Raw genomic sequence first — 22,692 nt, 5'->3', positions numbered from 1 at the left:
TGGAATGAGAGAGAGAGGTATTATTTATCGCGCGCGTGCGCTGATGTGTATTATTACTTGTAAACTATTTATTTACTCGAGTTAGCTCGAGAGTTAGACTTCAAAGACTTGGCCGCTTCCGATTTGATTCGCTTCCTCGAAGCTCGTCGCTCGGCGACTTGTTTTCTCAAAACGTCCTGCGTAATCACCTCGCCATTCTTTAAAATGCGCGGATTTCTCACCTTACCGATACCCTTGACCTTCTTTTCGTCTTTGGACATGGGGGCAAACATCTTTTTGAAGTTTGCCTTCACTTGCTGCTTCGACGGAACAACCTTTTCTAAAGCCGCGTAAATCACCATCGGCGACAAAATTATTCGGCGAGGAATTGCCACGGCGTTTGAGACAATCAACTTCGGCAAATATAGTAAGAATATGGCACCTTTCGACGCCGTTGATTTTATCTTGATGTCCGCTATCTTCACAAAGTCCGGCTTCTCCATGAACTCTTCTTCCATTCCACCCTCTTTCGTCTTCATCGCCGCCGCAGCCAGAGCATTTGGATTCTTGACGAACAATTTTTCAAGCCTCGATCGGTGCAACTCTTGCTTCGCCGTGAGCGAACGACCCATCAAAATACCAAAAAATGACGCTGGATTCGAGGAAAATCCTTTAAGAGCGGCAGTCGATTTCATCCTTCTCTTCTTGAGTTCCGCCGCTTTCGCCGCCAAGTATTTTTTCTTCCTGTTTTGGAAAAGGTCGTCTCGAGCTTTCTCGCGTTCTTCAGCGGTCCCTTCGAATAATTTCGCGACTCTGCCCTTTGTCAACTTATCAACCTCTTGAATTGAACGCAAACACACCGCCGGGACATGAATACCACTCGCGGAGATGTTGTACTGAATTGAATGTTCGTACAAGACGACGATTGGGAACAAACACGCTTTAGAGACTTGCGGGATTAAAAAGACAACGCCGAAAAACCAGACGAAGAACCACAATCGCACTGGTGAGTATAAATCCATGTAGTATCGGATCTCAAGCGCGATTTTCAACGCAATGCCGCAAATAATCGCAATCGATATCATCAATATTGCCGAATAATGCGACAAATTATCATCTCTCCAATCGAAAACGCCAATAATTCTCTCCAAAGGCTGCGAAATTAAATCCAAAGGCACGATAACCGCCAAACACGGACCGGATAAAATTTTCGGCGCCTGAACTTGATCGAGCGACATTGCCGTTTTAGTGATTGTCTTCACCACGTTTATGCAAAACGCCAACAATTTTTTGACGATTTTCAAAACGGCGTCCATTGGATTCGATTTCGACGAAAGCGATTTTATCACGTTTCGTAATTTCTGGACCGGATTGTTACCGGAGAGCTCGGCGTTTTCACGGTCAGCCTTGATTCTTTTTGCGGCTTTATTCCCGACGACTCTCGACGCTTCTTTGTGTGATTTCCCCATGTGTACTAATCTCGAATATTCGTACAAATCCTCAATCTCTTCGTCGATTTCTTTTTCAATCGCTTTCGTCTTCGCAAACTCGTCGATGACCTGCGCTCGTAAGATTTCCTTCTCTGAACCGTCCTCATTAATTCCAAAGCACGATACTGGCGCGTCGTCTTTATCCTCCACAATTCGCGACGTGTAACCGAGGAATAAAAGACCCACAACGCACAAGAGGGGTAAAAATGCACCCAAAATATCTCCTCTAAGATAAAAGCACAACACGGTGTAAAAAAATGCAAAATACAACCTCAACGCGAAGGTTTCTCTCAACGGCCAAAGAGATAACCACGCGAACGATTGCATGACAATGTGTGGAAAGCCGAGAATGGCAATAGTTAATCGAGATAAAGCATTTATGATGCCAATTACTGTATCCTCTGGTTTTTCTTTCGGTCTTTCCAACGGCATTTGACGCAAATACCAAGAACTCTTCTTTATCATCGGAGTAAATTTCAACACGATGCGGCAATATCCTTGCCATTTCTTCGTCGCTGTTTTCTTGTTCCTCTCGCGCATGAACATTTCACGTTCCACATCGACTAAATCTTGTGCAGAGAGACCATCTTCGTCCGTTGGGATGACGTTAGCCCACACGTCGAGTTCGTGATTTTCACTCGCCAAAATATTTGAGAGCGGGACGCACGCGACGCCAACCGGCTTGGTAAATGCAGTCGTCACGGGATCTCTCGCGAACAAAACGACGCGAATTTCACCCATGATTTCGGTGACAGGAAAGGTGGCAGACTCGAAGGCCGTCCGGAAGTTTTCTTCGAAGCTCTCCAAAATGACTGCGCACGAGATGTGCGTTCCAAGTAAGCCTTCATCTTTTTCATTCGCATTCTTGAGTACATTCTGTTTGTAGTGCATATCCTTGACTGGGTTCCCCGAATTTAAGACACCGCCGATAACAGATTTGATTTGAATGCTTAAATTCCCAATTCTCGGACGAGCCGCTCCAAAAGTGTTCTCTAAATCTGCGGGTGGAAGCGATCGACGGCCGATGGAGTACGCGACTTCAGCGTGACCGAGTTGTTTTCCAGCTTTATTCAAAAAGCCGTACACTGTGGTATTTTTCAACGGTACCAATTTTGCCCACGTCTTTCTCATTTCACCAATAGCTAAACCGGAGGTGTTGACCGTAAATTCACCGATTTTGGTGCCGCCGACGTAAAATTTCTTCAACGCAAAGAAATCTTCCGCTTTTATCGTGAGCGCTTCATCTGGATCGTCGAGTTCTCCGTCCCCGTCTTCATCGATAAAACTCATACCACCATCATCAGCTCCATCTTTCCCGTAGAGATATTTTTGAAACTGCTTCCAAGCTTTTACGAGCGCGACGCCAAAGTATACGCTCTTTAGTTCAGCGACTACGCGAACGCGAAAACTCGTGGTCATTGGATTCATCGGTAACGAGAAAACTTCCGTATCAAATTCAGCAGTAGACTTGATATCTTCCTGCACTCTACCCTTGACTGGTAGTAAGTTTGTGTTTGTCGTCAAGTTGACGTACACGTCCGTAGATTTACGGTACGCTGGAAGTGCTATGTTACGAATCCGTAAAATTTGAACGTAGAGATACAACGAAGGATCGTGAACGTTGAGCATCTTTTTATCCGCGTCGATGACGGGTGGTTCCATAATTTCCGCAAACGGAGGACGCGAGAAAGATATCTGAACAGAAACTAAACCTGATGGAATCATCATTTCTCGATCTTTCGGATCTGGTCGATATATTGCAACTTCCGAGCTCGTCCAATCTCCATTCGCCTCGACGTTTAATAAATTGACGTGTCCTCTTCCCATTTCAACTTGTCCGGAAAAGTTTCTGTCGACGCAACACAAAATCAATTCTTTCGCCCCAGGTCTAACGAGAAGTGTAAACGTTTCTCCTAAACCTTCGTTCCAAACAGGTGTGGATGTATCGTATACCACGGATGTTGCAAAGCGCTCAAACTTTGGCGCGTTATCGACTTGGAGGGTAACGCTGGGATCACACAAATCTTTACTCGTATTTCCAACCGGTAACAAATATCTCCCTGCCAACACTCTGACGTGACATCTCCGCGCGTACTTTGTCAAATTTCCTGAATCCTCCAATGTTATAGAACCGAATCCTCCACACGCGTCTAAAATTTTATTTTGCGTTTCCAAAGGTTCCATCATTCTCGCCACGGAAACTTTTAAAAATCCAACGTCCAGTCGACGTTCATAATCTTCAAAAACAACCTCTTCGCCGGCACTTCGTGGACTGATTCTCGTTCCTAGCGGTAAATTAAACGTTCGGTACGAGCCATCTTGCGGTAAACATTCCAATGGAATACCGCATGCGCCACAGAAGTCATCCGCATTCCCAAAATCGCGATCGAACACGGTAAACACGAGCGCCGAATCATTACTGGTGAGATCAACGAGATACCTCTCGTCCCAACGAGGAAAGCACGTGTCATTTTTAACTTTCGTTTTGTATCTCTCTTTGGCCGGCATAGAATCACCTCCAATTTTAACGTACGCATCAGATCCCGACCATCCATCCATTGGCGTAATGTTCGAAGCTTCCATAACGTGAACGTAGTATCGACCTCGTCTCTCGTTTTGCATCGCACTTCGTTCGGCCGGGGTGAACGATTTAAAACTTTTCTTCAATCGCTCGTCGAGTTTTCTTTCTTTCGCCGATAAGCTGAGATTCTGATCTTGTTTCCTCTCAACGAATGTAGACGATGTCGCGCCGTGTCTTGCCGCCGACCGACCTGCGATCCAAGGCTCCAACGGATCTTCGCTCCCCTCGTTCACTTGCAAAGCGTGCCAGTTTCCATTCACACCGAGCGCTGGCAACAGTTTTGGCGGCCGTCTAAACGCCATCTTCAGAGTACCTTCGCCACCGCCTTCTTTGTTTTTCTCCATCCGTTTTTTGGACATCATTTTTTTCAACTCTTTTTTCTTCGCGTTTTGGGTCAAACCTTCGCGCGATCGTAAAGAGTCGAGCGACCCGGCTGGCTCCACTTCCAAAGTGATTTCTCTCCAATGTCCATCGAGCGGGCACAGCTCGATGGGTACCGCACACGTCCCAATGAGCGATTTCTTAGAATCAATTTCAGACGGGCCTTTCAAATCCCAAATCTTAAAGACAATTTCCTTCGAACACCAAGAACCATCATTATCATCATCGCTCCCACTCTCCACCTTGGGAGCAGCACCGTTTTCCTCGCTTTTACCACCGTCGTCTATATCCTTTCCTTTCGTCTTCTTCAAAATTTTCTTCTTTTTTTTCGGTGAAAACGAGGCAAACATCCCTCTCCTCTCTTCTTCCTCTTCTACTTGTTCGCTGAATATTGGAAATGAGAACGACTCGCCCTCTCCGGCGTTCCACACAGGATCCACCGTATTCAAAATAGGTCTCGTCACTCCAACGTACTCGCTCCCATCCTTCTTCTTCACGTGCACGGATACGACTGGATCCACCGTCCCGCCCCCGGCTTTCTTCGATCTCGATCGCGACAACCGTTTCGCTTCGTATTTTTTATACAGCTTCTCGCACTCGAATATCTTGACCTCTAAATCTCTCGACACCGAGGCTGGGTTGATTGAGGATGCTCTCTTGCTCATCTGCTTGATTAAAACGCCCGGGCCAAAAGATGCGAACGACGAGGACTTCTTCGCGTCTTTGTTTCTGTTCCCTTCTTCTTCTTCTTCTTCTTCTTCTTCTTCTTCTTCTTCTTCTTCTTCTTCAAAGTTATCGTTGACAACAAAATTGAGCTCGTTATAGTCCTCCACTTGGACGCTGTTCAGTTTTTCCTTTAGCGCTCCCACCTTTTTTTTCACGGAGTTCCCACGGACCGTCTTCATCTTCATCTTGTTATTAGCAGGATCGTGGGCATTATCTCTCGTTGGCGTCATCGATGACGACGACGACGCGCTGCTCTCCTCCTCGTCAAAACTGCTTTTCTTCTTCCTTCTTCTTCTTCGTCTGTTTAATTTATTACACTGTGGAGAAAATATCCTACTCCAACGGTGTGTTCCAAGAAGAAATAAGCGAGTAAATCGAAATTTTAACGAAGTTAACGCAAAGAAAGATGTGGCCAAAAATCGATTTTTAAGCGCAGAAGTTGTATGTATTTTACAGCAGTTTTTCGTTTTCATTTAAAACAGACCGAGGATGACGATACGTGCATTTCCGATCATCGCATGCGCTTGAAGTTTTGCGTGTCTTCATCCATGCTGCCGTCCATGCCATTATCATCATCTTCTTTTTCTTCTTCTTCCTCGACGATTCCGAAGTCACCTTCGGTTTCTTCTTCGATTTCTCGAAGGCCGAGTTGCGTGTCCAACTTGGCGAGCTCTTGCATGACGGTATTCATTTCCGCTTCGATGACTTCCATGTTCGCGCGGATAAATTTGGTATCAGAAACGACAAAGTCGGTGTCGTCACCGACACTTCTATCATCGTTAGTGGCATTCCTTTTGTCGATAATCTTTGCGATCGAGTTATCCGGTTTAAACACGACCGTTTCGTTTTCTTTCTTCACGCTCGGTTTCTTTAAATTCTTTCCGACGCCATAGAGCAAAGAGGAGAGCATGCCTACGCCTTTGTTTGTCTTGTTACTCTCGTCTGCTTCAACTTTGTTTACATCAGAGACATCGTTAATAGCGCTATCGGTAGTCTCAGAAGCGTCATCTTCATCCGACGAGGACGAGACTTCATCACTATCGTCTCGCGATTTGAGTATTTTCAAAACGGCTCCAGTCGCGGCGTCCCCTATCCTCCCCGCTTGTTTACTCAAATTCTTCGCAAACTTAGTAATGTCCTTTTCAAGCACTTCTCTCGTTTTCAGACTAATCATGGATCGGTCAAAAGATTCGGTAGTGTCGACGTTTTCTTTCTTCGCTTGTTGCTTGAAGGAGCTCGCAGCGAGGATGATTTCCGTTCGGACTTGCGTGTCTTTGAACTGGAGCGATCTGAACAAACCTTGCAAACCAGCTTGCATTTTCTCGAGGACGGCTTCTTCTTTTTCGATTTGATCGATAGGCGCACCTTTCGCTTTTAATCTTTGCACAGTGCCCAACTGCCTCTTAATGCTCGTTTGTTGTCGCTCGATGCGTTTCTGCAAACCAAACATGTCCGAAAGAATCTCTCTCGATTTGTCCAACGATTGGCCGATACTCTCACCAATCTTAGCGGCTCCGCCCTGTTTAACTTCTAATTCAGCTGGATCGACGCTGAAAAAATCGTATTTTAAACAGTCTAAAGCCGACGGTCTATCCGTGTTATCATTGTTATTGCTCAGCAGCTGTTCGCCGCTTTTCGCCGTTTTCTTCTCCAACCAGTACGGACGCCCTTTCAAGAGTTCGGCGGCTAATTTCCAACCAGCATCGCCCCCGGCGTCTAAAAGAGCCGTCTTCGATCGCCCGAGCTGTCCTTTATTTTGTGTTCTCCACAAATCCAAATCGTAATCGCACTTTTTCAATCCTCGGTTGAAGCTCGACAAGCCTCGATTGGTTCGTAAACTTGGCAACGCCAACTGCATGAGGATAACGCCCGCGGAGTACGAATCAAATCGATCGGGTAAGTACTTTACCCACGCCGCGCTACCCGCGGCGTACGCGAGAGGACCAAGCAACTTGCGTAAATCTGGAGCGTCTTCGGTCGGAATCAAAAACTCTTCCGGTGGCGCGTACTTTGGATCCATGATGGTTTCATCTGGGGCAAAGTTTGTGCCCGTGCGAAAGCACGCACACGCGCCTAAATCGATGAGCTTAAACTCCGGTTCTTCCATCATGACATAATCCTTCACTTTCCTCTCGTACATAGCGCCACCGCCATTTTCTTCTCCTCCTTCTCTTCCTGAACCTTTACTCCCGCCTCTTCTAATCGAGGATAAACTTTCGCTGAGAAATTTCCCCGTGCCTTCCAAAACGTTTTTCCCTCTGTTTTTCTCGTCGTACGCTTCGCAATCCGCCAACACGAGATTGTGCGGCTTTATATCTCGATGGACTAAACCAGCGCTGTGCATGGTCGCTAAATTCGTGAGTAACTGTTTCATGACTTTCTGCGCAATCTCCAGTTCGCACGCCGCGTCTCCTTTGCGCACGCCTTTTCTCTTCAAAAGGTTCTTCGCCAATCCGGAGGGATAATCCGACTGTGCCATAAACTGCGCCAACGTCCGATCGCCTTGATACTTCCACACCAACCACAACCCTTCTTTCGCGGTTAAATCGTTCATTTGATTCGTATCCATCAACTTTTTCCACTCGTCGTACGTCACTCGATAGCTGCCTAAAAACTCCGCGCACGCCCCTTTCGCGTCTCGAGAAACGCGACCGTTCATCCAATTCTCAATCTCTTGAAGCTCTGCCGCGCCTTCTACGTTTAGTTTTGGTCTCTTCAATACCACTCTCTCTTTCCCTCTCCAGATTGCCTGGTAGACGATCCCGAACGATCCTTCTCCTATTTGTCGTTCTATTTCGAATTCGTGGCGTTTGAAATTTCGTCCCACTTGTGCTTTTATTTTTATTCTCGTTTTCTGTTTTGTTGCGTTCGTCGTATTTCTTTCTCGAAGCAAACGCCCACCCTTTCGTCGATCTCCTCCTCCTCCTTCAAAAGAAGAAGAAGAAGAAAAAGACGACGTCGCAAAGCTGGCACCGCCACCGTTCATCGCGGACGCGCTCGCTTTTGTGGTCGTTGTCGTCGCACTTCCTTCTCCTCTTCTTCTTCTTCTTCTTCTTCTTCTTTTCGTTTGGGCGTCGACGACGACGGCAAAATTTCTTCTCGACGTAACTAAAGAAGACAAAGACAAAGAAGAAGAAGAAGATACCGGTGGTGCTGATCCGACTCCCACTCCCACAACGCGCATGATGATGCGAGAGAGATCTTGTTGTTCTCTTTGTCGTTGTTGTTGTTCTCTTTGTCGTTCACTCAGCCGCAAGTAAGAAGAAGAGCGCTCTCTTTTTTGTTGCGTGTGTGTGTGTTCAAAAAGTGTCCTCACCCAAGCAGAATGAATATAAGAAATGTGTGGTTTGTGTGCACTTGGTTTGTGGTGAAAATCAGTCCAAAAAAACTTCTTCTTTGTGTCTTCTTCTCTTTGTCTTCTTCTTCTCGAGGACAGACTGACAGAGCTTCGCCCTTTTTTTATTTTTTTATTTTTTTGGCTTTGCACAACACAATAATGCTTTCTTGCTTTTTTAACACCCTTTTACAAAAAAGAACAAACATAAAAAGAAATCGCGCGTCATTCTCTTGCATCATCATCCGTTTGCGCAAGAAGAAGAAGACATCATCATCGAGCAAATTTCTGCGTCCCCTCAATTGACCCAATTTTGAGGAGGATGTTTGGTAGCAGTACTGGTGGTGGTGGACCATCATCATCATCTGGTAAGAAGGAAAGTACCAACACTGAATACGGCGCCATCATTTTCGGTGGTCATGAAGAAGCGCCGCGGAGAAGAGAAGGAGAATGGGATATCACACACGAGAAGGAGGGAGACGACGTAAACGACGACGAAGAGCTTCTCGCGAGCGGAAGAAGAAGAAGAGAAAACGATTGGGTAAAGAAGAAGACGGTGTTTTTGGGTTTGTGTTTCGTCGCGGCCGCCGTTTTTGGATGCGCTGCTGCTGCGAATCATTACTCGTCCGTGTCAGCGTCGTCGTCATTTATTATTAATAATAATAATAGTGATGAATCTCTTGGTGCTTCTTCTTTCGTACCAAAACTGGGAATGTCCAACTGGCGCAGATGGAACGGAGAAACTGTGGGCGGAACACCTGGGATCAACATTCTCTTCGTAAAAACGATTAAAACCGGGAGCACGACAATAGCTGGTTTATGTAGAAGAATCGCGAACAGACACGGGTTGAACGGCGCGCGCACCGGATACAACCAAAACGGAAGCACGGAGATCGACGATAAACAAGAGCCGTATGTATACGCAGACCATAGGATGTTCAAGCAAACCGAAGGAACTTTGAGTAAGTTGGACCATCCAACGTTTTTACTCACGAGCATACGAGATCCCGTGAGCAGATTTATTTCCGAGTTTCAATACGTCATGGACGCGAAGGAATCACACGATAAAGATTATCGAGTGCCAGACGAGTTGCTGCCAATGCCGGTGACGAATGAGGAGTGGGAGTCGAGGTTGCTTACATTTTTGAACATGCAAACGTCGATTGATCACCAATACGATTACATTGGGAGTCAAAAAGCGTGCGATAACAAATGGTCACCCGCCGGGGTTGTCAATTTATACGATCACGTCGTCGTTTTGGAGAGGTTCGACGAGAGCATGATAGTTTTGAAGAACATGTTAGGCTTATCGAACTCGGATTTACTGTATTTACGAGCGAAGGAGAACGATTATACGTGGGGAGGCGGGGGGTTGTCAGCGGCCACGTTGGCGAAGGTGAAGAACGCGTTGAGCGCTTCGAGAGACTACGCTTTGATCGATCAGGCAAATCAACGGTTAAACGGACACATTTCCCAAATCCCCGATTTCAGCGAACAAATGAGCGCATATAAAAACTTGTTAGCTGGTGCCACGGCGCAATGCAGCCAGTACGCGCCCACGGGTATTACAGTAGGTGACTTTAACCAGTGCTTGTACGAAGACCAAGCGTGCGGCGACGAGTGCCTCACCGCGTACGGGTCGTAGTAGTAAAAGTACCACCCCGTACATTGCATGCGAGCGGGCGATACCATCAATGGTGGTGCGAGAACGCTAAGTACGATCGTATGCTGGTGCATGTACTCATCGTAAAATATAATAATAATAATAATGACCATATAGTAATAATAATGACCATATAGCGAATATACTCATCATTTTGTGCATCTACTCGTACTGTTTACACGAGTTTTTTTTTTTTTCGCTTCGAAACTCTGTCTGCTCAAAATCAGTTTTGCGTCAAAAAAAGCAATACGAACGAGAAGACGATTCAGACTTCAGACGACGGAAAGAAGAAGAAGACAACAAAGAAGTCATTTCCTCCTCCTTTCCTGATGTTCTTCCCTGGTGGAAGAGGAGGAGAACAGCAACAACAACAACAACAACAACAACAACGAGAGACGACGAGGAGGAGACGAACGACGACGACGACGACGAAAAAACCACCGGCAACGATGAAAACGACGACGAAAACAACGGCCCTTCTTCGAGGATGGAAATTACCCACGAGCCCCTTTTCCGAACACCACCAACGTACACGAGAAAGACAATCTTCTTCTACTCTTCCTCTTTTAAACAACAAAGAACAAATTGGGGAGTCACAGAGACGACGGAGAAGAAGGTTGGACGATGCAAAAGTGAAAACGAGCACTGACATATATGACGGGAGTACGACGAGTGAGAAGAAAAAGAACAGAAACAGCGCGCCTTTCTTTTTAGCGGCGGCGTCTGTCGCCAGCCGAGAAGGAGGACGAGAAGCTTTGCAAAAGTCCTGGCGTTCGATGAGAGCTTTAGGAGAAGGATGGGGAAAAGGCGGTGCAGCAGACAGTAAGAGTAGCGAACGTAGCAGCAGTACGAGCAAGAGTAGTAACAGAGGGAAGAGCGGAAGCAGAGCTTCTTCTTCTTCTTCTTCTTCTTCTTCTTCTTCTTCCTCGTCGTCGACGAAGACGACAACATCGAGGAAGAAGAAGAGTAAGGCGATAACGACGAAAAGCACTACTACTACTACTACTACTTCTTCTTCTTCTTCTAGCACGAAAGAACTCACGCAGAGAGAGGAGATTAATCGACGCTTATTGGCAGGGACGATGTCGACGATATGCGTGCGGACGCTGTTAGCGCCGCTGGAAAGGTTGAAAACAGAGTATCTCTTTAACAACTCCAAAGAAGCTTTGTTCGTAACTTCTAAGATTGTGTTTAAAAACGAAGGCGTGATTGGGTTTTGGAAGGGTAACTTGGTGAATATCGTGAGAACGGCGCCATTCAAGGCGATTAATTTTAGTGCGTTCGATACGGTTCGAACGGCAATCACGAAGACGTTCGATGTCAAGGAAAATACCGTGGCGGATGAGGTTTCTTTGTTTTTATCCGGCGCGTTTGCGTGCGGTACCGCGGTGACTATTTGTTACCCGATGGACGTCGTCCGCACAAGATTGGTCGTCCGAGGCGGGACGCAAAAGTATAAGAATATCCTTTCGTGCGTTCGGATGTTGTACAAAGAGGAAGGGTTGGCGAGTTTTTATAGAGGAATATTACCAGCCATGGCGCAAATGACGCCCAACGCCGCCGTGTATTATTCCGTGTATAACAGTTTGAAACAGTATCGCTTGACGCAAATGAAACGCGAAGGAGAGGAAAAAGCGAATAGAAGGAAGAAAAAGAACAACAACAACAACAACAACAGAGGGAGTGGTAAAAAAGATAACACCACGGGAGAACTCAATAACAAGAAAACCATCGAACCGCAATACATGATGCTCTTCGGCATGGTTGCCGGAATAGCCTCCGAATCTTTTACCTTTCCGCTAGAAGTCGCCAGGCGCCGCATTCAAATGAACACCGGTCGCGTCGTCGCTAAAGATATATTTGGATCGAAGGAGCTCAAAATGATGTTAGAAGTCACCCAAAAAGTGTTGCGAGAGAATGGTTTTCGAGGTTTGTACGCCGGATTAGCGCCGTCTGTGTTACAGGTCTTGCCAAGCGCGGCGTTGGGGTACTACTGCTACGAGAGTTTCAAATTAGCCGTAGGGGTTGACTGATAAATGAGTTATTCTGAAATAGATTTGCCTCTCGCGTTCTTCCTCTCCTCGCATTTCATTATTCATCGTTGTGTTCATCGTTGTGCGCTTGTGCTTTCTTTCGTATACGAGTACAGTGCGAGCACATACATTTTTCCTCATTTACATTTTACCATACAATAATAATTCAACGACGACGATTCAGACGCGACGAACACAAACAAAAATGTCTCAGGCCCCTCCTCCTCCTCCTCCTCTTGCTTCCAGCACTCTCTACAGTCGATCGGATGGAACTTCTCTCACCGAAACGAACGCGACAGCCATGTCCATGATGGAAAAGCACGTCCAAGAGACGAAGAATAAGAAAGAATTGGAGTGTTTAACCGCTTTAGCGAGTTGGTTTTTAGAGCGGAGAAAGAAGAGAGTTTTGGCGGTAAATAAGAAGAATAAGAAAGCAAAGAAAGCAAAGAAAGCAAAGACGACGACGACGACGACGAGTAGAATAGTGACGACTTTGAGACGAGAAACGATGGCGATTGCGTTGGAAAAGACGGGGTGGGACGTGGAGAAATCAAAGGCGATTTTGGAGCAGTTTTTACTCTCGGAAGAAGCAGGAGAACAAAGAGAGGGAGGAGGAGAAGACGACGAAGACGATGAAGACGACGCTTCCTCGGAGTCGAGCAGCGAGAGCGAAAGCGAAAGCAGTAGCAGTAGCAGCAGTAGCAGCAGCAGTAGCGGCGGAAAGAAACGCAAACGCAAAAAAGACAAGAAGGAAAAGAAACGGAGAGAGAAGAAGAAGAAGAAGAAAGAAAAGAAGAAACGGAAAGAGAAGAAGAAAAGAAAGCAAGACGAGGAAGACGACGATATCATCGACGACGTGGGCGCGGGTGCGTTCGCGTTTGAAAACGACGAGGAACGGCGGAAACGCGAGTTGGAAACCGAAAGGCAAAATTTGAAAGAGCAACAGCGGAAAGCGCTGTTGAACAAGATGAAAGTTTCCGGGGACTTGCAGTCGTATAAAGAGCAACAAATGTTGAAGGAAGAGTTGAACTACGCTTTGAATATCGGGGACCAAACGAAAGCGGAAAAGTTAAGGAAGAAGTTAGAGGAAGGGGATAAAGGTGGCGCGATGGATAATTATGGGTTCAGACCTTCGTAGCGTATTGTCAACTCAAATTATTTCACGGTACTTCCTCACCCGTTTCTGTTGTTACTTCATCTTCTCCGGTAGAGTTCTATCGAGCCAAGCGAAGACAGCCGTCAGTACAGTTCCTAGAATGTGCCCAATTATCGCTAAACGCACGGAAAGTGTGGGGTATTTGTGCCATACAGTGCTCCAATCTAAAGGCGCGAGTAATCCTCCCATCCAAGCGAACAGGACGGAGCCAATAACTGTCGCTCGGAAGAACACGTCAAAATCGCTTCTGAATCTTCTATCTAAGACGACACGAAGATAATCTCTTTGCGCGAGCTTCACAAACGCGATAACACGCAATGCTGGCATGAATATCGCTTCAACCGTCGTCATCGATGTCGCAGCGGTTCTCCTCCGGTTTTGTTGCCATTGCTGTTGTTTCTTTGTGTTTCTCGTTCGCACCAACGCTTGCGCCGACGCCGCGTGCGTTCCTGGCAGTACGGTTAACGAGGACATGAAATATGCAAACGCCACCGTCGCTCTTTGCTTCTCGCTCGACGCTATTACGCTCGATCCGAATAGAAAAGCGATACTAAACCACATCGCGGTGCCCAAAAGAAGCGCGAATACGCGCAACACCACGCTCACACTCGCATCTAAGGCGTTTTCGATGTACTTCTTCTGCGCCAAGACGTCTGAAATGAGCACGAGCACTGCGTGCGCACTCGCGACGGCGAATATGCTCTCTAAATCGCTCTTATTACTACTAATGCTGCTACTACTACTGGTACCATTTATCATTGTCGTCGTTTCCGTTAAATCTGAGTCGCCGCCTCCCAAGTCGTAAAACTTCGCCGCCGCGACGAGAAGCGCCGAACGAGTGCAATACGTAAACTCTGCTAAGCCGAGCAACGATAACGACGAAGTTCCATCTCTTTTCCTATTCCTCATTCTTCTTCGCTCGTTCTTTTCTTCTTCTTCTTTTTCTTCTTCTTCTTCTATTTCTATTTCTCTCTCTCTTTGGGAAGCACCCACCCTTGCGTATCTTTTTCCTTCGTGTTCTCGTTGTTGTTGTTTTTGTTGTCGTCCTCTCCCATTACCATCGACACCGACGCGTAAAAGCTTCCTCGACCGAGGCGAGAGGACGAAACCTTCTTCTTCTTCTTCTTCTTCTTCTTTGTCTTCGTCTTCTCCCTCTTTCTTCTTCTCTTTCTTAAAAGAAGTATCAGAAGCAGAGTTAGACACGATGCGCGCGATTTCTTTTGCAAATTCCGCCGCTTCCCTCTCGTGTCTTCGTACCGCGTTTTTGTACGTTTGTACACAGTCACGATACATTTGAAAAGGAGACTTATTGAGCTTTTCTCCTTCTTCTTGTTGTCTTCTACTTCTTCTTCTCTCTTTTCAGGACTTCTTCCACCCGTTCTTCACCAAAGTATTCCTATTCGTCTCTTTGTGTTGTTGTGACATTTTTGAATATATTCTTCTGGTTTTCGAGGGGGTGAAAAAAAAAAGAATCAATCGAAATCGTTTTTTTTTGAGGCCGCTGTGTAAACCAAAAAAAATGACCCCAAAATATCGAAATTTTCATCTCTGAATTTCGAAATTTCTGAAAAATACGCGCGATTCATAAAAAGCACACACATCATTTCTCACGACTTAAATGCGACGACGTGTAGCTGCTCTCTTATTGTAGCGACAACGCGCGGAGGTCGATTTCACGACTCGACGACTGAAGGACTTTTGGCGGCGTGAAAAACATGTGCTTCTTCTTCCCCGGTTGGTGTCTGCCGTTTTCTCTCTGGTTCGCGCCTCTTTCTTTTTCTTCCGAGAGGAGGAGGAGGAGAAGGAGGAGGAGAGATATAGATAAAGAAGAAGAAGAAGAAGAAGAAGAAGAAGAAGAGGAGAATCCATCGAAGAACTCCTCGTGCGGCTCGGCGTTCACCGCGTGCACAGAAGGTCGACCGAGCGAAGAGAATGCTTTCGCGAGACCGATGATCAGGAAGAAGACGACGGTGGAGATGGCAGAGAGGAAAAGACAGTTGAGAAGAGAGAAGGAAGAAGAAAACGAAGAAAGAGACAAAGGAAAGGTTAAGGTTGCCTCTCCTGGTATCACGACTACTCTTTTCAGCATATCTACGCCACGCGAGGAGAAGGAAGGAAATAAAGAAGAAGGTGGAAAAGAAGAGAAGGATAATAACAACAACAGCGTCGTCGCGAGAATCGAGTCCGGGCGGTCGTTTTCGTACGCCGGCGAAGAGATCGTCTCGAAAGAAAGGAGGAGAGAGGAAGATGGAGAAGAAGAAGAAGAAGAAGAAGAAGAAGAAGGCGATGAAGGAGAGGAAGGAGAAGAAGGAGAAGAAGACAAACGATCGAAAAAAGAGGGACTTCGATCGGAGCAAATTCTTAAAGAGCTTAGAAATGAAGGCTTGTTGGACTCGATACAGAGTTCGACCGCGAAATATTGGAAAGAGTTAGCCGCGAAGCGGAAGAAGACGAAGAAATCGTTCGGAAACAGTTGAGTAAGTGCACTACCAGAGACAAAGAAAGAAAGAGAGAGGGAGAGGGAGAAAAAAAAGTTGTTGTTTGAGAGAAAGGCATGATATCATCATCACTGTAATACATCTTTATATTGTTGACTACTCCTAAACGCAAATCCTTCTCTTTTCTCTCTTCTACGTCTCGTTGAAACGAATACCTCCAGAGTTCCACACGACCCAAAACGTTCCAATCATCAATCCAATAATCGTCGTGAACGATAAAACGATGAAAATTTGTCCAAACGACACCTTAGGAATTTCGAATTTCACTTCTTTCGGTTTATCAACCTTCATCGGTTTCGCGCCGTATGTCGCCGCGTCCGGTTCGTTGAATGGATTCTTCACCTTTGTAGCCGGCTTCATCGGCGCCATCGGAGATGCACTCGCGTTGGTGGCAGAAGAAACTTTCGCAAACGGCGAGGATGGCGTGCTAGTGCTCGCCGCCGCTGACGAAGCAGCGAATGGAGATTTCGGCGGCGTCGGCGGCGAGGATTTCGGCGGCGACACGTTATCGAAGGGACTCCTCGCCGCCGCCGCCGCCGCGAAACTACTACTCTCTCCCGCCGAAGAAGAAGAAGAAGAGGTCGTAGGCGCATCCTTCCCTGCTCTATTCGTGGTTTGATTAAACGGTAAATTCTGTTTCGCTCCGGCGGCTCGATCGGACACGCCAAACTTACTCGGTAAAGGTTGTATTCTCTTTCTCGAAAAAGGCGAATCGGCGACGGATTTCTGAAACTTTTCCTGATCTTCTCCGGGAGCTCGCTTGAATTGATCGTCGCCCCCGTTGAAATTGTTGTTGTTGTTGTTTCCATCGCTCTTTACTTGTTCTTCTTCGTTCTCTCCCTCTCCCGTCCCCGTGGCTCTTACTCTGAATGATGATCTTCTTCTTAATACCGATGATGATTTTGAGGATGATGAACAACACGACGCGCACCCCCCAGAGAGAGAGAAAGACGACGACGAGGAGGTGGAAGACGTCGCTCGCGAAAAGTGAACGATGTTGTTACTGTTGTTGTTGTTAGTATTATTAGTATTCTTGTTGTTGCGTCCCCGTGGGTGGTGGTGGTGGTGGTTCGCTAAAGTTTTTGTTGCTGGGAGTACTCCTCCTCCTCCGTAGGAGAAGCTCCTCGTCGTCATCGCCGTCGTCGTCATCGAAGGCAAAAAATGTGTCTAAATCTCTCTTCTCTCTCTCTGTCTGTCTGTCTGGTTTGGAGGGGGAAAAGGCTTTGAGATTTTTATTTTCTGTGGCTGTTTGTGTCTCTCCCACAAAGTCTCTCCCTCCTCTTTTTGGATATCTCTCACTCGGTCCTTTTTCTCTCTTTTCTCTCTCTGAAACACACGCGCGCGTTGTTCCTTCATACTTTCCCCGACGCACATTCACATTCACATTTACACACAAATAACATCATCATGTCATCGGCTGTGAGTAGTTATCTCGTAGTAGTATCTCTTTATCTCTTCTTCTTCTTACTCTCTCTCACTCTTTCTCTCTCTCTGGAATGTGTTGTTGGTGTTTTGTGATCCCACCTGGATTTTATCTTCTTCAAAACAATAATCAATCCGTTACTATACACACTCCAGCGCGCGTTCTTCATCGCGTGAAACAAAAACTGACGACTCTTCTCTGACTTTTATATGCGCAACAAAAATAACACAACAGATGCAACAAATTTCCATGCGCGCCGCCGTTCGCTCGTCCACGGTTCGCTCTGCGAAAAAACAACAACAATCGCAAAGAATTCGCACCGTCACTCGTGCGGGTGATGGCGAATACGGCGCCTCTGGCACGTCTTTTTACACGACGACGGAGAAACAAGACTCGTACCCATCTTTGGAGAACATCTTGGACAAGCACTGCGCGGACGCGACTTTGAAAGCGTGCATCAAGGAGCTCTTGGACGGCTGCGCGGACATCACAGAAGCGTTGAGATCGGCTTTGGTGACGGTCGAAGGCACGGACAACTCCTTTGGCGACAAACAGTTGTCCGTCGACGTCATCGCGGATAACATAATGTGGGATTTGGTCAAATCTTCCCCGACGATTGCCTTCGGCGCTTCCGAGGAAGAACCGGTGATGGTCAAGTGCAGTGGTTCTGATTACACCGTGTGTTGGGATCCGTTAGATGGTTCGAGTATCGTCGACAACAACTGGGCGGTTGGTACCATCGTCGGCGTGTGGCCGAAGAACACCGGCACCGGCGACGACGGCATGTTGGGCGCGACTGGCAGAGACCAAGTGTGCTCCATGGTCGCGTTGTACGGCCCGAGAACGACGGTTATCGTCACTTTGGACGATGGAGTCTACGAATTCTCCTACGGGTGCACGCCGGAAGGCTGCCAATTGCCGGACGGTTCCTTCGAACCGTGGATTTGCTCCAGAATGAACATCAAAATCAACGAAGACTCGAAGATCTTTGCGCCGGCGAACATGAGAGCCGCCCAAGACACTCCGGGCTACAAGGCTTTGTTGGATTACTACATGGATAACAGATACACTTTGCGTTACTCTGGCGGTTTGGTGCCGGATGTGTACCAGCAGTTCACGAAGAACATGGGCGTCTTCACGAACCCGACTTCCAAGACTTCCCCGGCGAAGTTGCGTTTGGCGTTTGAAGCCGCGCCGTTTGGTGCCTTGGTCGAATTGGCTGGCGGTAAGACTTCCGATGGGGTTACTGGCGGCAGTATCCTGGACGTTCAAATCAACGAAGTCGATCAAAGAACGGCGTTGGCGATTGGTTCCGCGAACGAAGTCGCCCGATTCAACGAGTTGGTCGTGAAGAAGTAAATGAAAACTAAAACTTTATATAATAATATAATTTACTCACAATCTACCGTATCTAGACGACGTTCTTTAAAAAACTTCATCACGTCTACACGCACCGCCGCGGCCGTCTCTGTTTCTTTTTCTTCTCTTTTTCTAGTACAGTATACAAATACTTCTACTCCTGTTACAACTGGTGCACTCTTCTGTTCATCGATTTCGGATCGTTCTCTGCTTTCAAAGCGTTCATAAAATTGTTGAAATGTCTGTTCTCCGAATCCGTCGGTTCGCTGAAATCGTATTCATTTCTTCCACTCGTGAGCACGTATTTTAATGCCTCCGTCAGCATGGTCAAATCGTCCTCGTCTTCGATGAATTTAGACGGCGTCTGTGCGTGTCCCATACCGCCGGCGTTGTCGTTGTTATTGTTGTAAGCGTTTTCTTCTCTTTGAATTTTGTCCAACAAAATCGATTCACTCTTCAACTCTTTGTAATACCCAATTCTATTTCTATTTTCCGGCACGTATCGTCGCCACCACGGCCGTTTTGCTTCTCTCTGCAACTTTTGTCTCAATAGCAAAAGGCGCCCGGCGTACGCCCGTTCTCGAATGCGGAAAAACGGATTCGCAAACCGCTCGACTTTCATCGAACTCGGTTGCGTGGCTAAAGATCTGTTCCTCGCAAGCACTATCGTGTTCAAAACTAATCTGGTAAAATCGTCGTCGTCGTCCAAGTACGCTGCAAACCGTAGATTCATTGTCATATACTCGTGCCCGGAAAATATGAGACACGAATCTGGAACGTTTTGTAAAGTCTTGTGTAAATTTGACGCGCATTCTTTCGCGCGACCTTCAAAAAACGCACCAACGCCCCCATTCAAAATGACATCTCCGCAAAATAAAGCCTCTACGGTGCTCTCATCAGACGATTCCACGTTTTTACTTCCTTTCTTATGCAACGCGAATGCTATGTGTCCTTTCGTGTGACACGGCAAATGTATCACGCTCAACGCCACGTCCTCTCCTAATCGAATAACGTCGCCGTGCTCGACAAAGTGGGTAGCCCCGTGGCAATTATCCATCTTGTGCGCGTACACCGGTAAATTTTCATTCTTCATCAACTCTTTTAATCGCACGTTTCCTCCCGCGTGGTCATGATGTTTGTGTGTGCACAAAATCATCTTCAACTCCACGCCAACTCTTTGCGCTACCCCCAACGCGCTAATGGGATCCGATGGATCCACCACCGCCGCCGTCTTCGACTGCCTATCTACGATCAAATACGAGTAATTATCCGATAAAAACGGAATTGGAATTACCGCGGCAGACGAAAGCATTTCTGTTTGCGTGAACGAGTGTATGCTTCTCAACACGTCCCCGTTGTCGTTTTCGTGTTTCTTCGCAATCGAACGCAAGTGGATGTACCGTAAAATGCTCGAGTTTGCAAAGATGTAATATATAATCCCGAACCCTTTCTCTCCGAGAAACGCCCACACTTGTCTGGGAATAGCAAACGCGTATATCGGGTACGCCGCGCACGTGATCGCTAAAAACATAACCCCGAACAGGCTGGAAATCAAGTTAAACACCATCGCTTTCCACGTGATGAATGGATTTTTCTCGTATTTAATATGGGTCATGTTCATGTGCGTCGTATCCGTCCGTTCTAAACGAGACTTGGATTTATTCGCAGCACTGGGTGGAAAGTTTGTATCGCGTGATGGTGGTGGGTGCGTTGGCGCGCCTGGTTTTGTCGTCGTCGTCGTCATCATACTAATGCTATTTTTATCGCCCATTTCGATGTCCTTTTCCAACGCCTCAGACATTTATATAGTTTTAGTATATGCGCGAAGAAGAAGAAGAAGAAGAAGAAGAAGAGGAAGAGAGGAAGACCGCCGATCTCTAAGCGAACGAACTCGAACTCGATTGAATGCTCTTCTATCGAAAATGTAAAGTGTGTATCTTCTTCGTTCTAAGAAAGACACACGACGCACAAAAGTGAGAACAAATGCGAGTTTTTGATGTTTTTTAAAAAGAGCGCTTACGTTTTTAAAAGGACGCTTACGTTTTTTCGAGAATTTTTCGCGAGCAATTTTTCGTCGTTATATTAGCGCACGCTAAACACAATAAAAGAAAAGAAAGAAGAATGACGACGACGCGAGAAGGATGCCGAAGAGGAGGACGGATCGTGGGGCAATCTTTACTCCGTTCTTCTGCTGCATCTGCATCCACTTCTTCTTCTTCTTCTTCTTCTTCTTCTTCTTCTTCTTCTTCTTCTTCTGCGGCTTCTGTTTTTGAAGCGAGGAGAGGTGGAGGACGGCGACCCTTTTTTTCTTCGAATGCGAGTACGACTCGTGCGAACGACGAGAAGAACGACTTTAATACCACTCGTTTTTACGACGGGAAAGGATTCCTGAAAGGATCCCAAGGAGATCGGAGTTTTTCGTGTTCTTCCTCTCCCGTGTTGTCCTGGACGACAACGATACACAACACCATTGGTAGTAATAATAATAATATTCGGGAAAATAGTTTTAGCAACAACATTCAGATTCAGAGGCAATTTTTCAACTCGAGAACGAACCCTTTACAGTTCGCGAAAGGAGGCGGGAAAGGGAAAGCGAGCACATCCTCTGAATCGAACGACGAGAAAAAAGGAGGTTCATCGAATAACAAAGAAGGAGGGATGTCTTTAACGCACTGCACCGGAGCGAACTACTTCAAAACCGGCGAAGACCCGAAACTTTTACCGGACGAGGAATATCCGGACTGGTTGTGGGAGCTAGCGAAGCCGCAGTTGAAAATATCGGATTACGAGAAACGAAAAGAAGAGTATTGCAGCGAGCACGGAGAAAATTCGGATTGGGGAGACGCTTTTACTTGGGAAGAAATGAGGAAGTGGAGGAAATTGGTGAGAAGAGCGAAGATTAAGAAAGATAACGCGTTGAGAGCAAGAAAGTAAAACCATGTCTAGTTTTCTAGTTACCGATAGTATCGCGTTGTAAAAATATATATTAAAAACTGTACCTGTAGGTACGTCGGTTGAAGTACTTTGTGTGACGGCGTCGACGACGGCGTCGACGACGACGACGACGATTGGATGAGTATTATGGACTCTCTTTCAATTATCTTTTTTTCTTCAATTCTTCTTCGCTCTCGCCAACTTTCTGGCTTCCTCGTTTTCTTTCACCATCTTTTCCCAGCGAATCTTATCGAACTCTTCCGGCGTCAAGAAATCTGGATCCACGTAAGATCTCCAACTCCACATGTGACAATCCATACAAATCGTTTCCGATTCAAACTTTTTTTTACCTCTGCACCACGTTTGCGTGAAGTGGTGTTCTTTCGTGTTTGTGCTTCCGCAAGCGAGGCAGTCCGGAAACCGGTCGTTTTGTTTCCACCTCGAAGTCCACTCGGCGACGGTCATGATTTTCATCCCCTGACCTAACGACGGATTAATCTCAACCGGGTCGCCGTGTAAGATTTTCATCCACTCCGTGGAGTGCACTTTCGCTTTCGGATTCGCGTTCGTCTCCGTATACACATCACCGTTTAAATTATCCGCGTAGAGGTGCGTCGTGTCGATTTTATTCTCCTCGTCCTCATCCTCGATGTGCTCTTTGAGGGATTTTTTTTTGGACGAAGATTTCTTTTTTTTCTCCGACGGTTTGTCCAAATCGGTGATTTTAGCCATGCTTGGTTGTTGATGCTACCTGTGCGTGTGCGCGTGCGTGTGCGTCCGAGCATGTTTTGTTTCACGAGAACGACGAGGAGGGATAAAGAAAAGAGATTTGTCACTTCCCATCACGACGCGCGCGTCGTTTTCTTGTTTCAAACGCAAAAGAAGAATTCGTCGTCCACATGCGAGATTAAAAAAAAATGCGCTTTAAACGCTTCCTGGCGACACGAGTGAAAGAAAGAAAAGAAAGAAAGAAAGAAAGAGATTCACAACGCGCGCACCTCTTTATGCGCGTATATACCAGAAGCAGTGTCGCGCTCAGAAGACAGAAGAAGGTTTCTCGCGGATACAATACGCAAAAAGAGAGCGTGTATTGCGTGTAGATTATGTGTTTTTGAAAAAACAAAAATTGAAGCGT

General features: G+C 46.6%; 12 protein-coding genes across 12 annotated transcripts; 6 read left to right on the top strand and 6 right to left on the bottom strand.

Annotated features, from left to right (window-relative positions):
- Positions 1-68: 68 nt before the first annotated feature.
- Positions 69-5,342, bottom strand: Bathy07g00440 (predicted protein; the record flags this gene model as incomplete). Its single annotated transcript, XM_007512086.1, has 1 exon — positions 69-5,342. The coding sequence occupies one exon, from the start codon at positions 5,340-5,342 to the stop codon at positions 69-71; it is 5,274 nt and encodes a 1,757-aa protein (XP_007512148.1).
- Positions 5,343-5,668: 326 nt separating this feature from the next.
- Positions 5,669-8,143, bottom strand: Bathy07g00430 (predicted protein; the record flags this gene model as incomplete). Its single annotated transcript, XM_007511911.1, has 1 exon — positions 5,669-8,143. The coding sequence occupies one exon, from the start codon at positions 8,141-8,143 to the stop codon at positions 5,669-5,671; it is 2,475 nt and encodes an 824-aa protein (XP_007511973.1).
- A 670-nt stretch (positions 8,144-8,813) lies between these two features.
- Bathy07g00420 (unknown protein) lies at positions 8,814-10,136 on the top strand (the record flags this gene model as incomplete). Its single annotated transcript, XM_007511914.1, has 1 exon — positions 8,814-10,136. One exon carries the CDS (start codon positions 8,814-8,816, stop codon positions 10,134-10,136), a length of 1,323 nt encoding a protein of 440 aa, XP_007511976.1.
- Positions 10,137-10,930: 794 nt separating this feature from the next.
- Positions 10,931-12,187, top strand: Bathy07g00410 (predicted protein; the record flags this gene model as incomplete). The annotated part of the gene is made up of 1 exon (XM_007511889.1): positions 10,931-12,187. The coding sequence occupies one exon, from the start codon at positions 10,931-10,933 to the stop codon at positions 12,185-12,187; it is 1,257 nt and encodes a 418-aa protein (XP_007511951.1).
- Positions 12,188-12,392: 205 nt separating this feature from the next.
- On the top strand, positions 12,393-13,325 carry Bathy07g00400 (unknown protein; the record flags this gene model as incomplete). Its single annotated transcript, XM_007511933.1, has 1 exon — positions 12,393-13,325. One exon carries the CDS (start codon positions 12,393-12,395, stop codon positions 13,323-13,325), a length of 933 nt encoding a protein of 310 aa, XP_007511995.1.
- Positions 13,326-13,376: 51 nt separating this feature from the next.
- On the bottom strand, positions 13,377-14,636 carry Bathy07g00390 (unknown protein; the record flags this gene model as incomplete). Its single annotated transcript, XM_007512272.1, has 1 exon — positions 13,377-14,636. One exon carries the CDS (start codon positions 14,634-14,636, stop codon positions 13,377-13,379), a length of 1,260 nt encoding a protein of 419 aa, XP_007512334.1.
- Positions 14,637-15,058: 422 nt separating this feature from the next.
- Positions 15,059-15,820, top strand: Bathy07g00380 (unknown protein; the record flags this gene model as incomplete). The annotated part of the gene is made up of 1 exon (XM_007511962.1): positions 15,059-15,820. One exon carries the CDS (start codon positions 15,059-15,061, stop codon positions 15,818-15,820), a length of 762 nt encoding a protein of 253 aa, XP_007512024.1.
- Positions 15,821-15,973: 153 nt separating this feature from the next.
- On the bottom strand, positions 15,974-16,990 carry Bathy07g00370 (predicted protein; the record flags this gene model as incomplete). Its single annotated transcript, XM_007512122.1, has 1 exon — positions 15,974-16,990. One exon carries the CDS (start codon positions 16,988-16,990, stop codon positions 15,974-15,976), a length of 1,017 nt encoding a protein of 338 aa, XP_007512184.1.
- Positions 16,991-17,248: 258 nt separating this feature from the next.
- On the top strand, positions 17,249-18,623 carry Bathy07g00360 (chloroplast sedoheptulose-1,7-bisphosphatase; the record flags this gene model as incomplete). Its single annotated transcript, XM_007512173.1, has 2 exons — positions 17,249-17,260; positions 17,499-18,623. The coding sequence occupies 2 exons, from the start codon at positions 17,249-17,251 to the stop codon at positions 18,621-18,623; spliced, it is 1,137 nt and encodes a 378-aa protein (XP_007512235.1).
- Positions 18,624-18,786: 163 nt separating this feature from the next.
- Positions 18,787-20,424, bottom strand: Bathy07g00350 (hydroxyacylglutathione hydrolase; the record flags this gene model as incomplete). The annotated part of the gene is made up of 1 exon (XM_007512195.1): positions 18,787-20,424. One exon carries the CDS (start codon positions 20,422-20,424, stop codon positions 18,787-18,789), a length of 1,638 nt encoding a protein of 545 aa, XP_007512257.1.
- An 857-nt stretch (positions 20,425-21,281) lies between these two features.
- Positions 21,282-21,557, top strand: Bathy07g00340 (predicted protein; the record flags this gene model as incomplete). Its single annotated transcript, XM_007512178.1, has 1 exon — positions 21,282-21,557. The coding sequence occupies one exon, from the start codon at positions 21,282-21,284 to the stop codon at positions 21,555-21,557; it is 276 nt and encodes a 91-aa protein (XP_007512240.1).
- A 177-nt stretch (positions 21,558-21,734) lies between these two features.
- On the bottom strand, positions 21,735-22,289 carry Bathy07g00330 (predicted protein; the record flags this gene model as incomplete). Its single annotated transcript, XM_007511885.1, has 1 exon — positions 21,735-22,289. One exon carries the CDS (start codon positions 22,287-22,289, stop codon positions 21,735-21,737), a length of 555 nt encoding a protein of 184 aa, XP_007511947.1.
- Positions 22,290-22,692: the final 403 nt, after the last annotated feature.

Source organism: Bathycoccus prasinos (genome assembly GCF_002220235.1).
Source record: "Bathycoccus prasinos genomic : Chromosome_7".
NCBI classification, from domain to species: Eukaryota; Viridiplantae; Chlorophyta; class Mamiellophyceae; order Mamiellales; family Bathycoccaceae; genus Bathycoccus; species Bathycoccus prasinos.
This window is presented reverse-complemented; position numbering and strand designations above follow the sequence as displayed.